The sequence below is a fragment of the Ambystoma mexicanum genome, chromosome 6q, assembly GCF_040938575.1.
Source record: "Ambystoma mexicanum isolate Mex_15411 chromosome 6q, UKY_AmexF1_1, whole genome shotgun sequence".
In the NCBI taxonomy this organism is placed as follows: Eukaryota; Metazoa; Chordata; class Amphibia; order Caudata; family Ambystomatidae; genus Ambystoma; species Ambystoma mexicanum.
The window spans coordinates 1,167,432,403-1,167,454,782 of NC_090937.1; the positions used below are offsets into that span (position 1 = coordinate 1,167,432,403).

The following is a 22,380-nucleotide window of genomic DNA, read 5'->3' on the forward strand; positions in this document are numbered from 1 at the left end:
GAGTGGCTCCCAGCCGCTCACAAAGGCAGCTGAGCTTGAAGAACGCTGAGAGCTGCGGCATGAAGAGCGGGCAGAGGTGAGAGAGAGGAGGAAGACACTGACAGAGAGCTGCATGTGTTTGTAGGCAGCAAAGCCCTGAGCGCTGATGACAGCAGTGGTTCATCTATGCACGGAACACACGAAACGGTGTCCCGATGCCGAAACGAATGGAGCAAGATGTCAGATTGAGTTCCTTTGCATGGCGGCAGTGCACTGTGAGCGCAAAGTGGCGCGCTGACTGAATTGAAATTCAGCCGAAAATTAGTGCCACCTAGTACGGAAGCAACAATGGATCGGGGCGCACTGTAAGCCTGCCCTGCCGCATCAAGCGCCTGAGAACTAACCCCTTCCACTGCTGAGACATTTGGTAAATGCAAAGTCGCTGGGCTGTACAGTGTCACTGCGACTGTGGAGTAAGGCCACGCGAAATAAAGTGCGGAATAAGCACACGAGGTGAGCAGATGGCCTGTCATTTATGAACTGACGCAACACTAAGCTTTAACAGAGGTTGGGACCTGCAGAATGTACATGGAGCCCAAGTTGACACGTTGCCAGGAAAAGGGGAAAAAGTGGAGTGTGAGCACGGGACCCGGAAACACGCAATTGAAATACTGCCCGGAGGAGAGACGTGGGAGGGCACAGCCCACCCTAAGCTTGATGTTGCGGGCCGCCTTGCAGTATGGCCTACTGAGGACTCCCAGGCACTGAAATGAAGTATATTGAAATACAGGAGAGCTGATATAGGACACAAAGTGAGTCTGCAAGATGTCGGTGAAAGGGCTGAAAGCCAGGAGTCAGCAACCCACTATGGACACATTTGCAAAGGTGCAGCGGACCCCTCCAACCCCAATACAAAAAAAACAGGAGAAGCATCGGGAGATGACGCCCCTGAGGGAGAAAACCAACAAGTCCTAGCGGCCATAATGGACCCAAGTGCTAAGTGAGGCACGGCAATGGCAGAACTGCGGACAGCCCTGGAGAACAAAATAGATGCCGTAGGAATTGAAGTTACCCTGCTGCGACAGGACGTCAGAGCATTGGCAGAAAGAACTAGTGGCCTGGAAAGCGCAGTGAAGACTAACACTGACACTGACGTAAGCACGAACAATGCGAAGGAGGTCCATGTGCTCAAACAACAGGTCGCCAACCTTGAAAACAGAGTGGAGGAAGCAGAAGGACAGGCGAGACGGAACAACATTCAGGATGGTTGGCCTGCCAGAAGGAGAAGAGGGCCAAGACCCCACGGACTACGTGGAGAACATGATCCTGCAAGAAGTGGGAGCGGACAAACTCTCACAGGGGTTCACGGTAGAGCGGGCACACTGAGCCCTGATGAAGAAACCACGCCCTGGAGCTCCTCCGCGGCCGATAATTGCGAAACATTTGAATTACAAAGACAGGGAAAAGATCCTGGAGTATTTTCGTAAGGGCGGAACCATAGAAAGAGCTTCCTCTAAGATTACAGCATACCCTGACTACACTATGCTGGTGCAAAGACAGAGATATAGTTATGTGGCGGTCAAGAGAAGACTGCGTGCAGAGGATATTAGGTACATGCTATTGTACCCAGCGAAGTTGAAAGTTCTGCACAAAGGCAGAGCGCTGTTTTTTGATACTCCAGAGGAAACAGCGTTGTGGTTGGACTTGCATGGCTGCCCGGCGCGAGATGGGGAACATGGTGGCTAAGAGCACGATAAGTGAAGATACTGTATCATGTACATTGGGAGGGTGGGAATCTACTATAGTGCCTTGATGTACTCGATAGATGAGGTGTAGCCCTCAAACTTTATGACTCTGGTGGACTATAATATGGTCTATAATAGCGCACATGAAAATGAGAGCATTAGGTGTAGCAACTTTAAACAAATAGGAGCAGCAGGATTGCGGTTACCTACCCCCGAGAACTAGTAACAAGGCAGCCAATAGGGCGGCCTCACCCTGCTGAGCTGCGAGTACGGGTTTCACCAGAAAGGGCTAGATGCGGGGGGGCCTGAGATCCAGGGATGGAGCTGGGCAACAGTTGGGGAGGGTGTTGTTGGGAGACGGGAGGGAGAGGGGAAGGGGTGTTTGGAGTGTTTGTAGTTGTAGGAAGTTTGAATTGGGGAATGAGCCTAGATAGATTGAGACCGAAGTGGAATCTGGACTGCACCGGTGGGAGGGGAAGGGGAACTCTAATGGGCCGTGGGGGATCTTAAAATAATCACGTGGAATGTCAGGGGACTTAACAGTTATCTAAAAAGGAATAAGGTCATGTTGTACCTGCGCAGGCAAAAGATAGACATTGCACTGTTGCAGGAGACACATCTGACACGGGAAAAGATGGAGATGGTTGTGAAGAAATGGAAAGGGGTTGTGGTGGGCTCGACATACTCTGCTTATGCTAGAGGAGTACTCATCTGGGTGGCGCCGCATGTCCCGTTTCAACTAATACAGGAAGTGGCGGAAACGGATGGGAGGATGGTCATATTGAGGGGATTAGTGGAGATTAAGGAGACAAGCATTGTAAATACATATGCCCCCAACCAGAACACAGCAGTATATTTCAGAACTCTGTGCACCAACCTTAGTACGTGTATGGGTAGTGTGGTGATCTGGGGTGGGGATTTTAACTGTGTATTAAACCCCAGGGTAGATCGATCAGATGGCAAGATTGATAGACCCGCCCCAGCGACTAAAGCACTACAGACACTGCTAGACTTTGGTCTGGCAGATGTGTGGAGAACGAAATACCCCCAGGAAAGGCAATATTTGCACTACTCCGCCCCGCAGCAGCTACATACAAGGCTGGACTATGTCCTTGCTACGTCGGAGGTAATAACAGAGATTACTCAGGCAGAATATAAAGCGAGGGTCCTCTCGGACCACTCGCCCCTGGTTCTCGGGAGGCAATACTGCCCCCCGACAGCACGGATTCCGACATGGCGCCACCGAGCAGAGGCGCTTAAGGACCCTGTTTTTAGGGAGGACATAAGGGAGGAGATTACAAACTACTTCGGGACGAATATGGGTAGCGTTGACTCGGCAAGTACATTATGGGAAGCCTTCAAGGTAGTGATGCGAGGGGTAGCCATAGCAAAATCAAAAGGCCTGCAAGGTGGGGTTTTGGCTGACCTACAAGGAACAGAAAGGGAACTAGAAAAGGCATTAAAAGGGAGGAAGTGAAGACATGGAGCTGGTACTTAAACTACAGCAGAAATGTACAGAACAATGGGAAAGACTGTGCAACCTCAACTACAAAAAATATATAGAGAGACAGCATGCAGGAGGGGATAAAACAGGACTGCTTTTGGCATGGTTATACAAGAGCGAAACTCCCAGACCCACGATCAGACGATAATGAGAGAAGATGGTAGTGTAGTGGACACCCAAGAGGGAGTTAACCAGGAGTTTGCGGATTATTATAAGTTGCTATATGGGATGAGGAGGGAAGTAGCCATGGGGCGATAACAGAAACATTGGAAGACATAGGACTGCCTATGATAAGTGTTGAGGAAAGAGAGGAGCTGGATGCACCGATTACTCTGGAGGAGTTAGAAGAAGTGGTGAGGCAGCTGCCTACTAGTAAGACTCCGGGGGCGGACGGGTTCCCAAGTGAATTTTATAAAGTATATAGGGAGGAAGTGCTCCCCCCAATGTTAGAAATGTTAAATGAAGCGTTTGAGGTGGGACGGTTGCCGGAGTCACTTAGAGAAGCGATCATAATACCGCTTCCCAAACCCAACAAGCCTGGGCATAGCTGTGGCTCTTATAGACCTTTGTCGATGCTGAACCAAGACAGCAAGCTATTGACGGCTGTCTTGGCAAACAGATTGCGAAGAGTTATTGGCAAACTTATACACCCCGACCAGACGAGCTAGGTCCCGAATAGAAATGTACCTCATAATCATAGACGACTCCAACGGGTTGTTGAATGGGGAAGTATGAATGAGGGCGAAAAGGCGATTGTGTCCTTGGACGCGGTAAATGCTTTCGATTCGGTGAAGTGGCCGTGGCTGCTGGCGGCCCTTGCGGGGTACGGAATGGGGCCTGGATACATAAGGTGGGCAAAGATGCTATATAGTGAACCGCTGGCTAGAGTTAGAACAGGATCAGTGATATCCGAGAGATGGCAACTCAGTAGAGGCACCAGACAGGGGTGCCCATGGTCCCCAATGCTTTATATACTAGCTCTGCAGCCCCTAGCAATATACCTTAGACAACTATAGGTATCGAGGTGGGAGGGGAACGACACTTGATCTCCTTATATGCAGATGATTTGTTGCTGTACTTGAGGCACCCGGAGGAAAATCTCCAGTACATCCTGGAGGTGATGGAGAGATATGCGGGGCTGTCTGGGATAGCGGTGAATCCTCAAAAATCTAGTATTTTCCCGTTAGGCAGTTATAAGGAAACCCCTGTGAGACGGTTACCGGTGTTACAAATACCATGGGCGGTTAGTACTTTCCGGTACCTTGGGATAGACGTGTACCATACGGTTGAAGAGGAACATAGGCACAATACCAAGGTAGCTATTGTGAAAATCGAGAAGTGTATGAAATTCTGGGTGAAGTTGCCCCTAGCAATGATGGGACGAGGTGCAATGCTGAAGATGGTGGTCCTACCTAGGCTCCTGCATTATTTTGGGAATATTCCATACATGATACCCAAGTTTCTGTGGCATGGTACCCGGAATAGAGTGGCGCTATGGAAGCTGCAGAACGTTTATGAAAAAGGGGGGATAAAACTGCCTAATTATGAGGTTTATTATGTAGCGAGCCAGCTGCAATATATTGCCAAATGGCTCTCAGATGAAGCGACCCCCGAATCCAGGTTGTTTGGACATGATTGTGCCCCATTTTATTTAAAAGAGATGATCTGGCTGCCCAAGACAGAAATGAGAGCGCGCCGTAGGATGATGATGCTTGGGTGGAAGATGTGGCACCGGGCATGCCGGATGATGGAGAACCCTTTCCCATGCTCCCTGCAGATACCACTAGTTGCACTGGCAGGGGGAGATAAGCAGCTGAGGATGATAATCAGGAACCACTGGGAATTGGTGGGGCTGGTAACGTTAGGACATATCTGGCGAGAGGGGACTATTACAGATTTTGAAGTGCTGGGGAAGGAAACGGGGTTACACACGGGCCAGTATATCACATATCACAGAACGGTGCAGAGAATCAGGGAAACATGTCCCGAAACAGTAGTGGAAGAAGAACCAGATGCAATATATGATATATCGGAGGGGGGGTATGAGATCTCTAGACTGTACGAGATGGTGATGTCTAAGGTCGGGAAGGATTTAACACAATTGAGACTGGATTGGGAAGCGGAAGTAGGAGCCCCGATAGAGGATGGGATGTGGGAACGTGCCCTGGGGTACCACAAGAAGGTGTCGAGGAATGCAAGGCTAAAACAGATACAACTGTATACTACGCACAGGGCATATATGACACCACAGAGGATATCCAGGTTTGAAAATGCTGGGCGACAAGCATGTCCCAAATGTGACGAAGAAAAGGCTGACATGGTACACATGTTTTGGTCATGCCCAGTAATTGAGCGTTTCTGGGGTGAAGTGGCACAGAAACTAGCGGAAAAGGGGGTCACGATCGTCATAGGTACAGCCTGGGCCTGCTTGCTGGGGGGGTTCCCCAGATCGCAGAAACTTAAGCATGTTGGTAAATTGAAAGGTCTAGCATATGTACTCGCAAAAAGAAGGATTGCCAAGGGATGGAAGACATGCCACAGGCCACGGTGGAGGTGTGGTGGAAAGAGTTACAGAAATGGGCGGAGGCAGAAACCATGGTATGGCAAGATGCAAGCAATGTAGGGGGAGAGGAGGAGGCGAGAACCCTGATGGCATGGAAATCATTAATAGCGGAATTGTTTGGAACAATACAAGACCTGACAGAATCCACGGAAAGTGAGACCCCACCATGTGCGGCAGATACAGAGTGTGTGGAATAATAGGCTCATAAAGGGGGGAGCAGTGACCGAAATTAAGCAATGAACAATTGAACTGTTGTTATATATGCACTGCGTGTTTGGTTTGTATTTTTGTTTCGTAGAATAAAATTAATTTAAAAAATGAAGAAAAAAAATTTACGTTTTATTTATCATTTTATGTATTTCATGTTTTGATCAACTTTTTTATGATATTTCAATAAATAGAAAATTGATGTTATATGGAACTGACCCACTGTACCATTTATTTAATCAATTGACAGAAAGGTACGAGTTATCCTGCCATTGGACCATATCCTTTCATCCCGTTATGTAAAAGCTGGTGGAAATTGTGCGTTTATTCCTTACACAGCCTACAAATAATTTTTGTATTTTATTTTAACAGTTGTGTAACGCCCAGACCCACAGGTATCTCAGAGTTTGTACAGGGTGATAACAGATTAATAACAGAGCCAAAACATTACAGATTATTGCGTTAGAAGGTAGTAATATTGGCAAAGTAGGAGACAGTTCATGCTCAGAGTGTTAATCAAACTTACTGAACAGCCAAGTTTTCAACAGTCGCTTCAATGGTCAGTAGGAGATTAGAAATTAGAAAAGCCAAACGTGCCTTCTACACCTCCTGCATTGCCAATGCAAACAACCTATGCAAAGACCTCCACAGGATTATCAAGTCCAAGACACCCCTCTGCTCCTCCTCTCCTTCCCCCATCTCCCAGACTGTGTGACAACCTTTCTGACCCTTTCTGACCACTACTTCAACATAGCCATTGAAAGGAACATTGCCATGTTGGGTTCCATACAGTAAGAACATTGGGCTAGCTAAATATTTTTGATGATAACACTGGGAGTGTTAGATATACTAAGGTTAGTTTTTATTGACACATTGGACTTCTGAACGAATATGGTCATTGCCAATTGGTTAGATATTTCTACAGGAGATATTTGATGTGATATTTGATTGTTCGATTTGTTAGGGAGAATTCTCCAGAATGGCTAATTTCCCTTACCTACTGAGTCCCTCAGCAGCTTTGCTGGATTTCTGGGATTTATTTTTTTCACCTGGTAAGAGTGTGAGCCTTTTTCCCACTCTTACATGTGTTTTGCTGTGTGTGATTAACATTTTTGTGTTCATAGACTATGGAGCGTCATCTACTCCACAGGCATCTTTTTACTGTGTGTTACACAGCACCTTCAGTGCAGTGACATAGGGTTGTCCTTTAGTCTTCCCAACTCAGACTCCATTTTCTGGGACTGACTACTGTCTCCCAGAACATGTAAAGTTGCCATTGTTTATTAGTCTTTTTAAATCCACCGACCCAGTACAAACCATCTTACATGGAGAACTGGAAAGGGTTAATACTTATCCCTTTTTGTCTGTTTCTCTTGGAGCATTGTTTTGCTCTCTTTTCATCAAGACTTGGCTGGTGGCAGTGGTAACTACCCTATTTTTCCTACCGCGGTTATCTTAAATAACCTTAGTATTGTTTTAGGCTATCTTGGTAGCCTCGAACTTAAACCCGCTTGACCATATAAGTTTTTATACGGTTCCGGCTGGGTTTATTCGCCATTTATTTTTGAAAATGTCTTTTTCTCTGTGCACCAAACCAGGTTTGGTTCCTTTGTTCACCGTCTCTTCGCGGGCTTCTACACAGAAGCCCTCCTTAGGCGCCTGAAAGTCTGGGTAGGCAAGATGTGAGGGAGGGGTTTTAGGACCCCTGACATGGGTTTCCATGGTAACCCAAGTCGCACTCCTGTTTGATTGGCTAGGTGACTGTCCGGCCAGGACAGCCACCCTGCTGTGTGATTGACAGCCAGGCTGTGTGAATGGGGGAAAACTGCATAAAAAGCAGGTCTCTGGGTCTGGAAAGGCAGAGTCGCCACTGGAATGCAAGAACCGATGAGGAGCTGACAGAAGAGGACCCCTACAATGACTGAACTGGCCGGTGAAGCCCTGCTGCAGGTCAGAATCTTCAGACTCCAACGACAGAGGATCCTCCAGGAATCTTCTTCCCCTGAGCTGGTGGGACCAAGCAGTTCGCCCAAACTGCAAGCCAGGACTCCCTCCTCTGGTCAAATTTGCTGTACAGAGCTACAGTTGGCCGGATAGCAAGGAAGGTCGGACCCTGCTTGGGTTTTAAGGAGCACACCTTTTATTCATTGCTTTGCTCTGCTGCTGGTTTCTTCCCTGGGTAGTGCAGGACCCTCCATTCTTCCTACTTCGTGTCAGTCCAAAACTGTCGCTTCAGGAACCGTGAACCTGCAGGAACTACCAGGAACATCCGCCTCCGCCTCAGCTACAGCTTCTTCTCCATTTAAAGGTACTGTGAAAATCCGGTTGTGCGTTTCGTTCAGCCGCGGTGAAGGTGTGTGAGACCTTTCGCCAATTCGAGGGCTTGTCCTTCTCTTCTCTTTAAACTAACTTTTCTGCCGACCAACTTCGTCCGGAACTCTTGGCAAAGACTTAACCGCGAACTACCCTGAACTGTGTGATCTTGAGCAAAAGACCTTTGTCCCATTGACTTTGGCCCTAAGCCTATTTGATTCCATCACTGTAGTTCCTCTTTCTAGATTGCCGGTCAAGTGGCACAGCGAGTAGAGCGCTCGCTTTGACACCCGTGCAGAGCCTGTTAACGCAGGTTCGAATCCCGGCGGGGCCAAACTCAGCCTTTCATCCTTCCGAGGTCGATAAATGAGCACCACACATCGTGGGTAATAATAAGCAGCGCTCGGATACCTGAGGGTTTGTAGCGCTATATAAAAGCCTAATTATTATTATTATTATTATTATTATTATTGCCCTGCTTACTTACATGTTGGTGCTGCTCAATTTTAGCCTAACTTTGTTTTTCCCTCCCTTTTTAAATTGCTGGATTGCCATTTTGCTCACACTTCGTTTTGAGTTTAAACTTGTCCAGAATCTATTGGGAGTCGTGTGGTGTATTGGTAACGTGATTTTTCAACTGCTTTACTTTAGTGAAATGTTATACAACTGATGTGTAAATAAATGTATATTCTTTTACTCAGAAACCTTGAGTCAGTGTTTGTTTGAATCATAGTAATTTCTGTCCTTTGTGTAACTATTTGATACTGCTCACTTGCTCTTGAGATAGGTCTGGCTGCTCAGCGATTGCTACCACTTTTACTGTGTAGTACAGGCTTGTACCAAAGGTGACTTTGTACTGTCACTTCTAGTCTTAATTGTGTGTGGGGTTCCCAAAGGGTACTGCATATAATTCTGCCTAACAATATTGCAGATATTTCTTTCGAATCTTCTAATGCAACATGAGTGTTCCTAGTACTTAGATGATTAATTGTGTTGTATAATTTTAGCGAAACAAAGAGGTGATGGCTTGAAGGTTTAGAATGAACCTTAAACCTATGGCAATTACTCTGGGCAAACCTTCAGACCATCGTTCTTCGCCTGCCAAGACATTACAGAAAGGGGAAAGACCATATGCAAATCAGGCTTGGTCCCACACCCAAAGGGGCAGTCCAGTCCGCACTGCTAGGTCACGAGCGAGACCACAAACCTCCCCAGACGTGTTTCGACCACATTGGGTGTCAACAGTGAAGAGTAGCTTGTGTCTATATAATTTTAGGCTGTGAATTTTGGTATGAGGGTAATCTGATTCATTTTGTTTGTTTTCACTTTTTTGACACTTTGTTCACGTGGTAGGTGATGGGAATAGTTGTTTGATTTTAATGAATTGAAGTTGTATAGTATTTAAATTTGTAAAGTATTAATTTAATAAATGTTTGTAACAGAATTAGTTCCTACAGTGCGTACTGTTATTCAGTATACATATCAGACATAGGAATAATTTCTGGAACAATTTGTGGCTGTGGGTACAATGGTTTATAAATGTGATTCTCCACAGTTATTTATTTTTGTTGATTATACATGCACCAGTGGTGTACTGTGGTTATGGGCTGGTTGTCCCCCGCTTCAATTTATTTTGAGCTTGTAATTGCGTTACTACCACCTTTTTTGTGGTAACAGAATTACCACCATTTTTACTACACAGCCGAATTGAGTTTGGAGCAAAAGTGGAGAACTCCCTTCCAGCAAAAAGTTGGAGGCAAATCCTCCACTTTTGGGCAAATGTATCATGGCAGCAATACCACTCGCAGTAAACTGCCTAAATCTGCCACAATTCCAATGGAGTAATATGGACTCCAGAAATAGGGATTTACACCACCCTACCCACCACTCGTAATCCCATGGTAAACTTACAGAACAGAGTGAAGATAACCATGAAAATATAGAAGGGGTGGGGTACCTTTCATAATTAAGATGGGTCTCTCCCCGCATATAATTGGGATAAAATGGGGTAAAAGAAAATAAAATCAAAGTTATGGGATTCGCAGTAATGTATTCAATATCATATTGTAGAGCCCATGTAGAAGGATGCCGTCTGCAAATAAGGACATTTCAATTTCCACTCCCCAAAATTGTATACCATTAACACTTTGTTTTTTGTGAGGGATTCAATGGCAATCATGAACAGGTTGGGAGAGAGTGGAAGACTGCTTGATCCACCTTCCTCAAGAGTGAAAACCATAGTCCCCCTCAAACTAGATGGCAGTTTCCTGCTGAACCCTTTATTATCATGTATGAAGTGGACGGAAAGCTAATTTTACAAAGAGTTTCCCATAAGAGCGTACACCTCATCCTATCAAAGGCTTTATTTGCGTCATCAGCCAGGTCAAATGTCTGCTCCGACAGAGTCAGAGAGACATTAGCCTGTTAGTAGTCTGTGTGTTTTGCCCCATCCCTTCATCCAACCCATTAACCCAGAATGGATTAGTGACATAATGTTGACATTCAATTGGTTGGCTGTTAGTTTGGTTAAGGTGGGAGATATACCTATAAGAGGTGCAATTGTCCATGGGTTTTTCTGGCTTTTGCAAAACAATGAAAATTGCTTGGGGCCAGGTCCTCGGTAGAAGCATCCCTTCAGTCCAGTGGGTTTTGCAGCACCAAATCAAGAGAGGCAACAATGTTAATCTAGGTTTCTTGTGCTTTGGTGAATATCCATCAAAGCTGGTGTGTCTCCCAGCATAAGCACCTTAACAATAGGTTTAGGGTGCACACAATGCCTGCCTTATTTGCCCTAAATACAAATATTGGGCCAAATACCTCCATTGCCTGATTCAGTGTTTAGGAAGCCTTTTGAGTGACTGAGAAATGTTTTCACTTCTATTTCAGTTAGGGTTGGGAATAGTATTAATATCCCCCTCCCCACCCTGCAAGTCTTGCACGAGAATTATCAGCATTTTAGATAACACATAGTAGAAAGTGGAGTCCTTCCTATGGTTGAGGGCATAGGTGTTGACAAATGTCAAATTTTCCCTTGGAGCTTACCAAGGAGAACTAGGTGTCTGCCTTTGGGTTCCATCAATATATCTTCTCCTAATAAACTAAGACGTGTATGTAAGAGGAAAGCTATTCCTTTCAAGGCATCACTTTTACCTGGAGCCATGTGTGCCTGTCCCACCCATGATCCTTGGAGGTAGGTTTCATCAACAGTGGATTGATGTTTTACATGAAGTATAATAATGTTCCCTATTATTTTCTGACGTTCACATAGTAGTTTCTGGCCTTTGACATTATTTAAGCCATTAACATTGACAGATATTATCTGGTGATCGCAGCACCCTACTGCACAGGGGTGCCACCCTGGAGGGGTCCCTGAGGTTCGAAGATGTTGGAGAGCATTGTTGTAAGATGGCAACAACTGTCGAGGTAGGAGAAGTAAAATGGGAAAGAAGAAAGGATGGATTTGCACAAAAAGCTAAGTTGGTACAATCGGGTCACTGCATAGCCCCATCACTCACTGAAGGGAAAAAGTGTCAAGCAGTTATGAAAGGGGTTGTGAGCTTTAGAATTAGCACCCACGGAAGCAATGTCCAGATCTCTCTGCATATTTTCTTTCACCACATCATACAGGCCCTGAATACAAGGATGTATTCATGGCTGTAAGGAGTTTACAAAGTCTTATTATTTAATTTAATTTATTAATAATGTGTTACAGTTTATATTTAAACTTTACACATACTGATAAATTATATGAGATCAAAGATAAATACAATATAAAACTAAAAAAAACTGCAAAAGGAGAAAAAAAAAGAAGAGAAGAAGATAAGAAAATAAGAAAAAAGAAGGAAAAAAAAATACATTTCCATATTGCATATTGCATATTACATATTGATTCTAATCAACTAAAAAAAAAAAAATTAAGTTACCATTAAGCTCAACTTGGTTTAAACTTATTGCACTTGCTATTCTTCAGATCATTAGACGTTAATAACGATTACACATACTGAGATACATATGACAAAGATCATAAATCTCTACGGAAGTCAATGTCAAGGTGTTTAACTGGTTCATACAAAGATATTCAAAGTTCTTTCAATTTCCAACCATACTCTAAAGGTAGCGATCTGCAGCTGCATACTCTGAGTGTTTATAAGGCGTTGCCAAAAAGCAGGTTCCCCTATAAACTCCGTATCATGGACAAAGTTGCCAAAATTTACTAAGTAAATATCCATCATATTTACACAACTAGTTAGTACATGATAAGCTGTTTCTTTGCATCCTTTATCCTTACAGAGTCTACAATATCTCTCTGTAGAAGTTAAACCATTATATTTGCTTTTGTTAGTCAACAGCGGCAGATTATCAACCCTCAATAAGAGTAAAAATCGCCTAAGTCTACTAGAGGGACTGAGGGTTAAATACGACTGCATTTGTTTGAATGAGTAGAGCATGTAATGAATAAATTTGTATTTTGGAAGCCTGTCGAGATGTGCGTAATTTTCTAGCCAGTCCCAAAGGTCGATTTTCTTAGATAGTGCTTTTTTTTGAAGATCAGTAAACTTCTCTCCACTCATGGTCCAACATATTGTCCTCAGGAGGGCTTCAGTCTCCTTTTTCAGATGTCATTTGGTGGTTTCCTTTGTACTTTCCATGCCAAATTCTTTTAATAGCCGAGACTCTGGTTGATTAGACATCTTTAAATACAGTTCTGCTCTCCTTTTCAGGACAATGGACCTTAGTGAGGAAACCCCAACTTCCAATCTTAGCAGTGCCATTGGGATAGATTGAGGGAGACCCAGGAATCTTCTCCAGAACTTCCCCTCCATCACTTGCAGCCAGCTTAAATCCATTTGCAACAGCGCTTCCAACCCATAGACAACCATTGGAGTTAATACCCGAGTATAGATTTGACGGATTCCATATAGTGACATTCCACAGTTCTGTCTTGCAAATTGGCTGATCAATGACGTTACTTGAGCTGCCCGATGTTTTCTCATTTGAATGCAAGTGTTATAACCCAGCCTGGCATCTATTTCGACCCCAAGATATTTGTATTGCTGGGTATAATTAATTTCTGTTTCATGCAGTGTTAATCTGGGTCGGGCAATCTTCTTATTTGAAAAGACCATCACCTGAGTTTTCTCCTGATTGATAATTAGGTCATTGTTTGCAGCGTATTCCCACAGCTTCAGAGCGGACCTCCGTAAACCGCTAAATGTATGATCCATAATTATCAGATCATCGGCATAAGCTAATACCGCGCAGTGGATGGTGCCGACAACAGGAGGACAGTTATATTCACTTAAGATGGTAGATCTGGTAGATCATAAGTAAACAGATTGTACAAAAATGGGGCCGTCACGCATCCCTGCTTGACGCCACGGTTCTGTGGGATCCTAGCTGTCAAATCCCCCTGATTACTAAGTCTGGAGGCCACTGTGTTGTCCTCATGCAGTAATTTTAGGTAGTACAGAAGGATCTCGGGGCAGCCTAATAATTCAAGTTTTGCCCACAGTTTTTCTCGGCGAACCGAGTCAAAGGCTGCTTTAAAGTCTACAAACAAAGCATATAAAGGTGGATTTCCTTTCCTCATGGCTTTTGAGCGCAAGGTGTCCAAAATAATGATATTATGGATTGTTGAATAGCCTCTCCGGAAGCCACTCTGAAATGTATTGAATATTTCAGTTTTGGTCGCCCATTCTTCTAATTTCGCCAGTAAAAGTGATGCAAAGAGTTTCCCTGTGCAGTCTAACATTGAAAGTAGTCTAAAGTTACAGGGATCTTTCTTGTCACCTTTCTTGAAGATTGGTATTAAATAGGCATGTTGCCATGATTTAGGAATCCTCCCAACCGCTAGCACTTTGCCAAATAATATGCTTACAAATTTAGCCCAGAATTCCGGCTGGCTCCTCAGTACAGCAATTGAAAGACCATTAGGCCCAGGAGCCCTAGATGACTTAAGCTTTTTAATTTTACAAATTAGGTGTTCGCTTGTTATGCTGAAAGGGGCGGACCTTGGTGTCACTTTTTCTACCAGCTTACCCACCTCTTCATTGGGGATATTGCGGCACATAAGAAAGTCTGACCATTTATTAGCACTTATCGGGTTGATCAGATCCCTACTGCCGCTACCCCTTGCTTGGCCAAGTAAAGACCATATGCTTCTCGAATTTTTGGAGCATATGGTTTGAACCATAGACTGCCATCGCTTAAGTTTTTGCTCAATCCTTTTGGCTTTAATCCACGCTCTATATTTGTTTTTTAAAGTTCTGCATACTCCATGGTAGTCTCCAAAGGATTTGCTGGTACATTTAGCCTGTCGGATTTCTGCTCTTAACCTGCGTTTAGCATCTCTTATGCTTTTGTCGTATATTACTGACGTTTTACCATCTGTCGCTATTTGGTTTACTGCAGATGTCGCATGTATAGAGGAGAATGTGGTGGCCCATTGTACCATCTCATTTATGGACATGTTTTGGAGCTGGGACAGTATGTTATCATCCACAGTTTGTACCGAGCTTCCAGCCGCGTTAATGTTTTTATCAGACCAGCATATTCGGGTGCCCGAGTGGTTAGATGACATATCACCCAGGGGTTTAGTATGTATGGCTGGCATGCCTATATTGCACATTAACACGAGAGTAGAGTGATCGCTCCAATCGTTTGAGGTGATCTTCAAATCTCTTACACTCAGGGCCATCTGAGGGCTCACAAATATATAGTCCAGGGCACTTTTTGCTTTCCCACTATGCCAGGTATAATTTCCTGGGTTGTCGCTTGGAGTTCTGCCATTAATCATCTCCATTTCCCATTCGTTGAAAAAGGTCTGCCATGAGGCACCAATTGGATCTTTGATTTTGTGCTTCATATTATTTATTGGATTCAGAAGGGGATTAGTCTTAGTACCAGCTGCGCCTGACATATGACAGTTAAAGTCCCCAGCAATAATTACCGATTTATTAGTCGGAACGATCACCCAAGCCGCTAGTAATTCATGAATTGCTTCTTGAAGGGGTTCAACTCCATTTCCATAAGGTGGACTATATAGATTGATGATGAGTATGTTTTCTTTGCATCCATCACTTATGCTCTCCATTTCCACTGCAATCACTTTATCGCTGGATAGTGTCCCCAGCTGTCTAGATTTAACAGTGTTTCTAATACCTATAATCAGTCCTCCATAAGGTCTCCCTCTCCTTCCTTTCATCGCCAGAGATTGGTAAATTGAATAGCCATTAAGTATTATAGATGCCCTCAACCAGGTCTCTTGCAGGCATATACAAATGTTTTCGGTTAAAAGCTGAAGAGAACCTGCCGAGGCGATTAAATGCTTGAATCCTCTGCAGTTCCATGATACTAGTGAGGGGGTTCAATTTGAGTTCACCACCTTCGGTAATGCTGATACTAGCCATGTTAGCACATTCTGGACATCAGCTATCGCTACCTGATCCTTTTTCAATTTGGGCAGTCCTTCGGTAGTTTCTTTTACCACTGAGGGGGTTTTACGTGGCCACTTAGGATCCTCCTGGTCAGGATCGGTATCCACTTCAATGTCGACATCTCGAAGGCTTTCTTTGTAGTTGCGTATCAATTGGGCGGAAGAGATAAACTTACAATGAATGGCGGAGACATTGGCATTGACAACTTGCAGAGGCTCAACAAATTCAAAGTCATCTGATCTCAGTACCCGTAGTTGTGGAACTGCATGAAATCTAGTCATTAGCTCAGTTCTAGTAAACCAGCTGTTCTCGCTTTGCTGGTACAGATTTTTAATGAGGCATATCCTGTTCTCATTAGAAGGAACCTCCTTGTTCTTAGGGTTAACCACAGGTTCCATTCTGCTTTGATCACTGTCGGCTGGTATGTTACCTTCACCATCAGTTACATAATACTCATTGGGCTGCTCTGTATCAGCTATATTAACAGATACAGGTGTGGTTCCACCTTCTCTTTCATGGTCCCCCTCGTCATCTGACAGTGCCCAGCTTGTTAAATAGCCTGCTTGCTTCTTCTTACATTTACCCCCGCCTGTGATTGATTTCCTCAGTTTTTTATTGTTCTTCCCGGATGTCTCAATCTCCAATACAGGCGGTATCACCTCACAAGCCTTCTTTCTCGCTGCAGCTCTTTTAGCTAGTCTCCGCTGTTTACGGGAAAGAAATACTTCAAATGTGTTAACTACATTAGGGGACCTTTCCAGGTTTTCCACTGTCACGGTAACCGCTGGAGTTATTATAAAACACTACCAAGGTGTGGGTGATCACATCAGTCCAATGTCTGGTGTATCACTTACGTTTTCTTGGCTATTGTGGTCTAAATTGGAGTTTTCAACTCAGGTGGTCATCATCAGGTGGGATACCGCCTACGCAATCTGCTGTTTTGCCTGAGGAGTCCGGCTGTGCGTGGACTTTGGTTGGCAAACATGGTTCATTTTGTGAGGTTGACTGACAAAGCACCTAAGCAATTATGCTCCTGTGCAGAAGAGAGAGGGGTCGAATGGGGTTGCATGTTGCAGCATGTTTGGCTGGCTGTGTATAAGATAATCCACAGCTTGGTCTAGAGTAATATAGAAGTGTGCATGCCCTTTATCTACCACACATACCTTTGCCTGGCAGAGCATTGCATTAGAACATTGATCTCTCCAAGCTGTTTTACACCTTAAAAGGATTTCTTTGCCGTTAAAATTGCTGTGGTAATGTCATGGGAAATAGAGATTCTGGCATTCTGATAGTAGTGGTGTAATTTCTCACAGGCCCTCTTGAGTCATTTAAGATGCAGGCTAAAATGGGGGAGATGATGCTCCAATAAGAGGGGGAGAGGCCGAAGTTGCGGAGAACATGCTCCATCGTCAAATGTGGACTGTTCATAATGTCTAGAAGTAGTTTTTCAAGAAATAGTTCCATGTCACACATCACAGGTGTAGCTTCTGGGATTACAAGAATCCATATATTATTTAATCTCAATCGTGCTTACAAGTCTTTATATTTGGCTCGGACAGATTTCATTAGCATTTCCAGTGACTTCACTTCTTCACCCATCAGCTCGATCTCATCTTCTAATGTGCTCAACCTCACTTTGATGTAGTCTACTCTCTGAGAGTGTGCTTTTCAAGGCTGGTTGGCACAAAATTCACTATAAAAGAGAGGTTGTTAATCTTCTCTAATGCTTCCTAGAGTCATAGGTTCATCAATATCAATTTCTCCTTCAGATCTTCATCTACCTTCTCAGTGTAACATGGGCATATCAACCAGCAGTGCCCAGCCCCCTTCATTTGTGGTGGGGGACTGCTATGGACTTATTTTTCGGATCAAGGCTGCTCAGTCTTTCTTCTTTTGCCATTGCGGAGGTCCGAGAGCATGCCAGAGGATTCTTGGGTGATGAAGACTGATGCTTATGAAATGGAAGAGAGATAGCTTGTCTGTCTCTGTCCTTATCAGAGAAGCCCTCAAGCAGCCAGATTTTCCAATACGTGCCCCTCTTTCATGTGTTGGGTATCTTATCTGGGATACGGACCCTATGTTCGTTCATGTGTAAAGGGGTACAGATTGCTGCCCCACTCATTAGCTAGTTTATGGTGGAAGGAATATACCTGCTTTGTGTAGCTCAAGGAATCTGTAGCATTTTACAAATATATATGTTAATTCCAAAAGAAAGGCGTTTGAGCCACCGGATCGACCTCATCAGATGTTTGTTTCATCATTGGGATTGCTCTGGGAGTCGAAGGCAAGAGGGATCGGCGTCCTCGAGCACAGACACCTACGCTCCGAGCAGGAAGAGACAGCTTGGAGCACCGTCACCGAAAGGGACAGAAAAGCCAGAAGCCTGCAAAAGGCCAAACGAGCGCCTACCCCATGAGGGGGCGAACAAACCAGAACAAACAAAGGGGTCAGAGAAGCCTGTAGCCACGAGTGCCTTACCAAGAGCATACCCCAGGATGGGGCAGATGAATGAGAGAAAACGAAGGGGCAAGAGATGAGCGTAGCCCGCGAAGAGTTTACCGAGATCATAACCCAGGACGGGGTGAATGAAAGATAGCAAATGCAGGGGCAAGAGAAGACTGTAGACCGCGAGGGGATTACAGAGAGCATACCCCAGGATGGGCAAACTAAAGGGAGCAAACGAAGGGGCAATAGAAGCTCATAGCCTGCGTGGGACATATTGTTAACGTGCCCCAGGACGGGGTGAACAAAACCAAATCAGCAAAAGCACGAGAGAAGCCCGTAGCCCGCGAGGGGCCAAACACGAGCCTACCCCAGGAGGGGGTAATCAAAACCAAACCACCAATCGGGCCAGAGCCACCCAGAGCCCACCCAGGGGTTTAGAAAAGCAACCAAAAGTTAGACGGTAAAGAGACAGTAAATCAGAATGCGGAAGCTAGGTGAGGCCTTCCAGCCTGGGAGCCCAGGAGGGCCCAGGAGGACCCATGAACAAACATGCTTGGTGTTGTGGTGGGAGTGAGGGAACTGAGTCTCCTGGTGCAAACCTGTATATCTGCGAAGAAGGGACAAAACCCTATGGTTGTGGGATGATACTATATTGTGCACTGCAGGAACTTTAAGAGATATTTTTCTTTCGAGAACTTTTTCTTGTTTTTGAGACACCCGAGTCCAACTGGCCTCTGGGGTGAAGATCAGAAACCAGCACCCACTAATTCCCGGTGAGAAGTAACCCTCAACTAAACCGCAACCTAGGATCTTCTTTCCGTCTTCTTTTTTATAGAATAGAATAGTGGTATTCTATTATTATTATTCAAACCTTAGGTTTGGGACGGAGGACAACTTTCCCGAGGAGGACCTTTTTTGTTATTTATTAGCGTAGACAACTCATCTTAGAAGTAGGGATTAGGATATGTTGTTTTCTTAATTTACTTAAAAAAGCAGTGTTGAACCATGCCTATGTGTCCACCTCCTCTGTCTGACCTACCACAAAGTCAAAGCATACAAGGTAGACTAGCCAGAGGTCTTCACACACATTGAACCTTGGTACACTAAGGGATTTGGCATGTACCCACACCAACCCACCCAAACAAAACAAAAGAGCAGCTTATGTTTCAATACAGAAGCATTTTCTTATTATGGAGTAATTTAAAAGTTTGACTGTTTGTGGGGAGGGCACTGGGTATGAAGGTGCTCTGTCACTGGGGAAGATGATCTGTGCAACGATTACCTTACATTATGAAATGTTAGTTGCTGCCTCAGGAGTACAGAAACTTCACCCTCACATTATATACAGTATGTATGTTTTGTTCAATTTTTCAACAGATCAACAATATCAACAAATACAATAAATGTTAATTCAAAAAGGAGATTTGAGCCCGGCTCACACTATGGCTCCCTTTTAGCACGTGAGCATCCAAACCACTTCATAACACACACCATAACTACAAAACCGTGTAGAATCATAGAGAAGTGTTGACAAATTACTAAATGTAACCATGCTCTATGCTCAGCCAAACCCATCTACGCAGGGAGCATAGTATCTGTCTATAGCCACACCGTGGAACGAAAGGAGAGGTGCTGTCATTATCTCTTTTACTATCGAAGATGGGAAAAAGAAATATATTCACCAGCAGTTACTCGCTGAGGCTAAGGGTGCATCATGTGTCAGCTGACATCACAAATGACAACGACCAGTTCTGTAACTCAGCTTTAAAAATGTCAAATTCAAACTACTCGCCAGACATAAATCGTTACTTGCCCTTCAATTCTCCACATGCACACAGCAGATAATTTCTTACCACTCACCATTGCCATTCACGAGTAAAGCCTTTGAGGCCGGCTATAAGTGCATTACCAAAAATGTATTTACTACACCCTGTCCTCACCAATTAAACTTTCCGACTGTTCTCCTGGCTGATCTTTGCTGAGGTCCGGTCAATGAACTGCATAACCTTTTTTTTAGTGTGGCAACGAAATTCTGCACTGGGTTTTTACCAATGAACATTGCTGTGTTTTTAAGACTGCAACTGGCCAACATATAATGTGGGTGTTAGTGGCACCTCCACTGAAAAGATCAGTGGCACACCTTTTATGTGCCTATTTCAAGGTTCTGAAGGCATTCATTCTCTAGAATTTTTACCACCTTGGAACAGTTAATTTACTATGGCACAAAGAAAAATACTATTTTTTGTACACTGTCCTTAGAGAAACTGATAGGGGGATATGTTTAGCAGAATCCTCCGGATCCTTGTCAGAATGACATTTCCATGCTCATTTATACCTTGTCTTTGAGAAATTCTAGTCATTGTAATTAATGCTGCAAGATGCTAAGATGTCACTACTGCCTAGGTGCTTCCTCCTTTCTTGAACTTTCCCGCTTTTATCAGCTACTACAGTTGCAAAAACATGCCACCATTTACCTAAGCAATGAAAAAATACACTACTTCCAAGCTCTGGGTCTTAAAATTGTCTACTGGCTATACAGACGATAACCACTGTATGAAAACCACTGAACCATAAGTAAAACCAAATCGCACATATTGCATCTGTAGCTGTAACCATGCTTTCGAATTTACCCCATCTTCTAGTCTATGAAGAAATAATTCAATAAAATTAGGTCTTACCCATCATCTTCATCCTTGTCACAGCCTTGATCCAGATCTGATTTTACAGGGTTTGTACAAGCCGAGGATTTCATAATGGAAGTCACTGAAACGTGTCGCTCATAGCTATTTAGCATTCGCCGGATCTTTTCTCTTGTTATACCATGAATGTTTCGTCTTTAAAAAGGAACATGAATGGTTGAACATGAGGTCAGAAAATGTTTCAAGAGAGTAAGAAAAGAAAAACAACCAGTCTATGGCATCTGTACTTTTAAAATGCGATCTTCATCAAGTTTGGCAATGGGAGTCAAAATCTCATGAAGAACTTAGGGTGGCGTTAAAGGCTCACATGCTCCTTTTCTTCCCCGACTTTGGCGGGCATTTAATTTCTTTGAAAACCCCACTCTTACAGATCATGGAGGGTAACTGTGCATTATACACTTTAAAAGGTGAAATCATTAATTTATCATTAACTTTGCAAGACTTTTTCCACTATGGTATGTGCCAAGTGCTATAGGATACAACACACCCAGTAGTTTTCCAAGTGGTTTTCCAACGTATCTGGATCGTGAGAGCTTTTGGTGTCCACGATAACACTTAACAGGATACGTCTCTGGGACTCACACAAAAGTATCTGGGGGCTCACACAAAAGTCTCTAGGCCTCAAACAAAAGTCTATGGGGGTTATAGTCCTCGGTTCAGGAATCCCTTCACTGGGATTTCTCCCTTCTTTGGTATTTACTTGCTACTCTTCCTTTCGACTGTCAGCTGCTTGGACTTTCATTCTAGTCTCTTGGAAGACCCCCCTCAGCTGCGTCTGGTGTCCTACATGAGCTTACGAGTAGGCCTTGGCAGTAGCAGGAGCGGGGGGTCTACATTTTACACCGCGAGGACGACCACCACAGGGAATCATACAAAAATGTCGACCTGGGAATTGCGACAGCCGAAAATGACTTTTTTTTAACCCCCCCCCCTTACACCACATATATATGTGGGGGGTTTAGAGTATAATATTAATATGGGGGGAGCTGCAGGGGGTCTCCCCCTGCATGTGGTGTAAAGGGTTAAAAAGGCATTTCTGGCTGTCGCAGTAATCACATAGATCCACACGACAGCTGCTCTATAGGCAGTGTCTGTTTTTAATTGCTGAATTCATGTCTTAGGGTCCTGGCTCTATTCTCCAGTACCCCGTTCCTGCCCTACCCGCTTGTAGGGTTACAACTGTCTTTTGCCTATGGGGCCTCTTCTTCCCTCTACTTTTATCTTCTCTCTTTCTCCTTACAACCTTCTTAATAGTCTGCCACATGATTCTACCTCCACCAACCTCCAGTCAGAACCTCTTGGCTCAGGGGGTCATTTTCTTCTCTTTGCTTCATCTTGGCTCTCTTCAAACTTCGAGCTATGCTCTTGGTCTCCTCCTACCTCTTAGCTATTCTTCCAACCTCCTCCTTCACACACTTCTCTGCCTCTCCTTCAATGTCTCATCCAAACCCCTACAGAATACACTCCTTCGGACTTCCTCCTTAATAAA

At 44.3% G+C, this 22,380-nt stretch overlaps 1 protein-coding gene across 2 annotated transcripts in view; it reads right to left on the reverse strand.

Moving 5' to 3' along the window:
* N4BP2 (NEDD4 binding protein 2) overlaps positions 1-22,380 on the reverse strand; it is a 2,396,815-nt gene that overhangs the window by 1,463,680 nt on the left and 910,755 nt on the right. For both annotated transcript variants that reach the window (XM_069631771.1, XM_069631772.1), the window contains one exon: positions 20,871-21,026. In XM_069631771.1, coding sequence (XP_069487872.1) covers positions 20,871-21,026 — 156 coding nt within the window. The remainder of the gene's footprint in view (positions 1-20,870; positions 21,027-22,380) is intronic.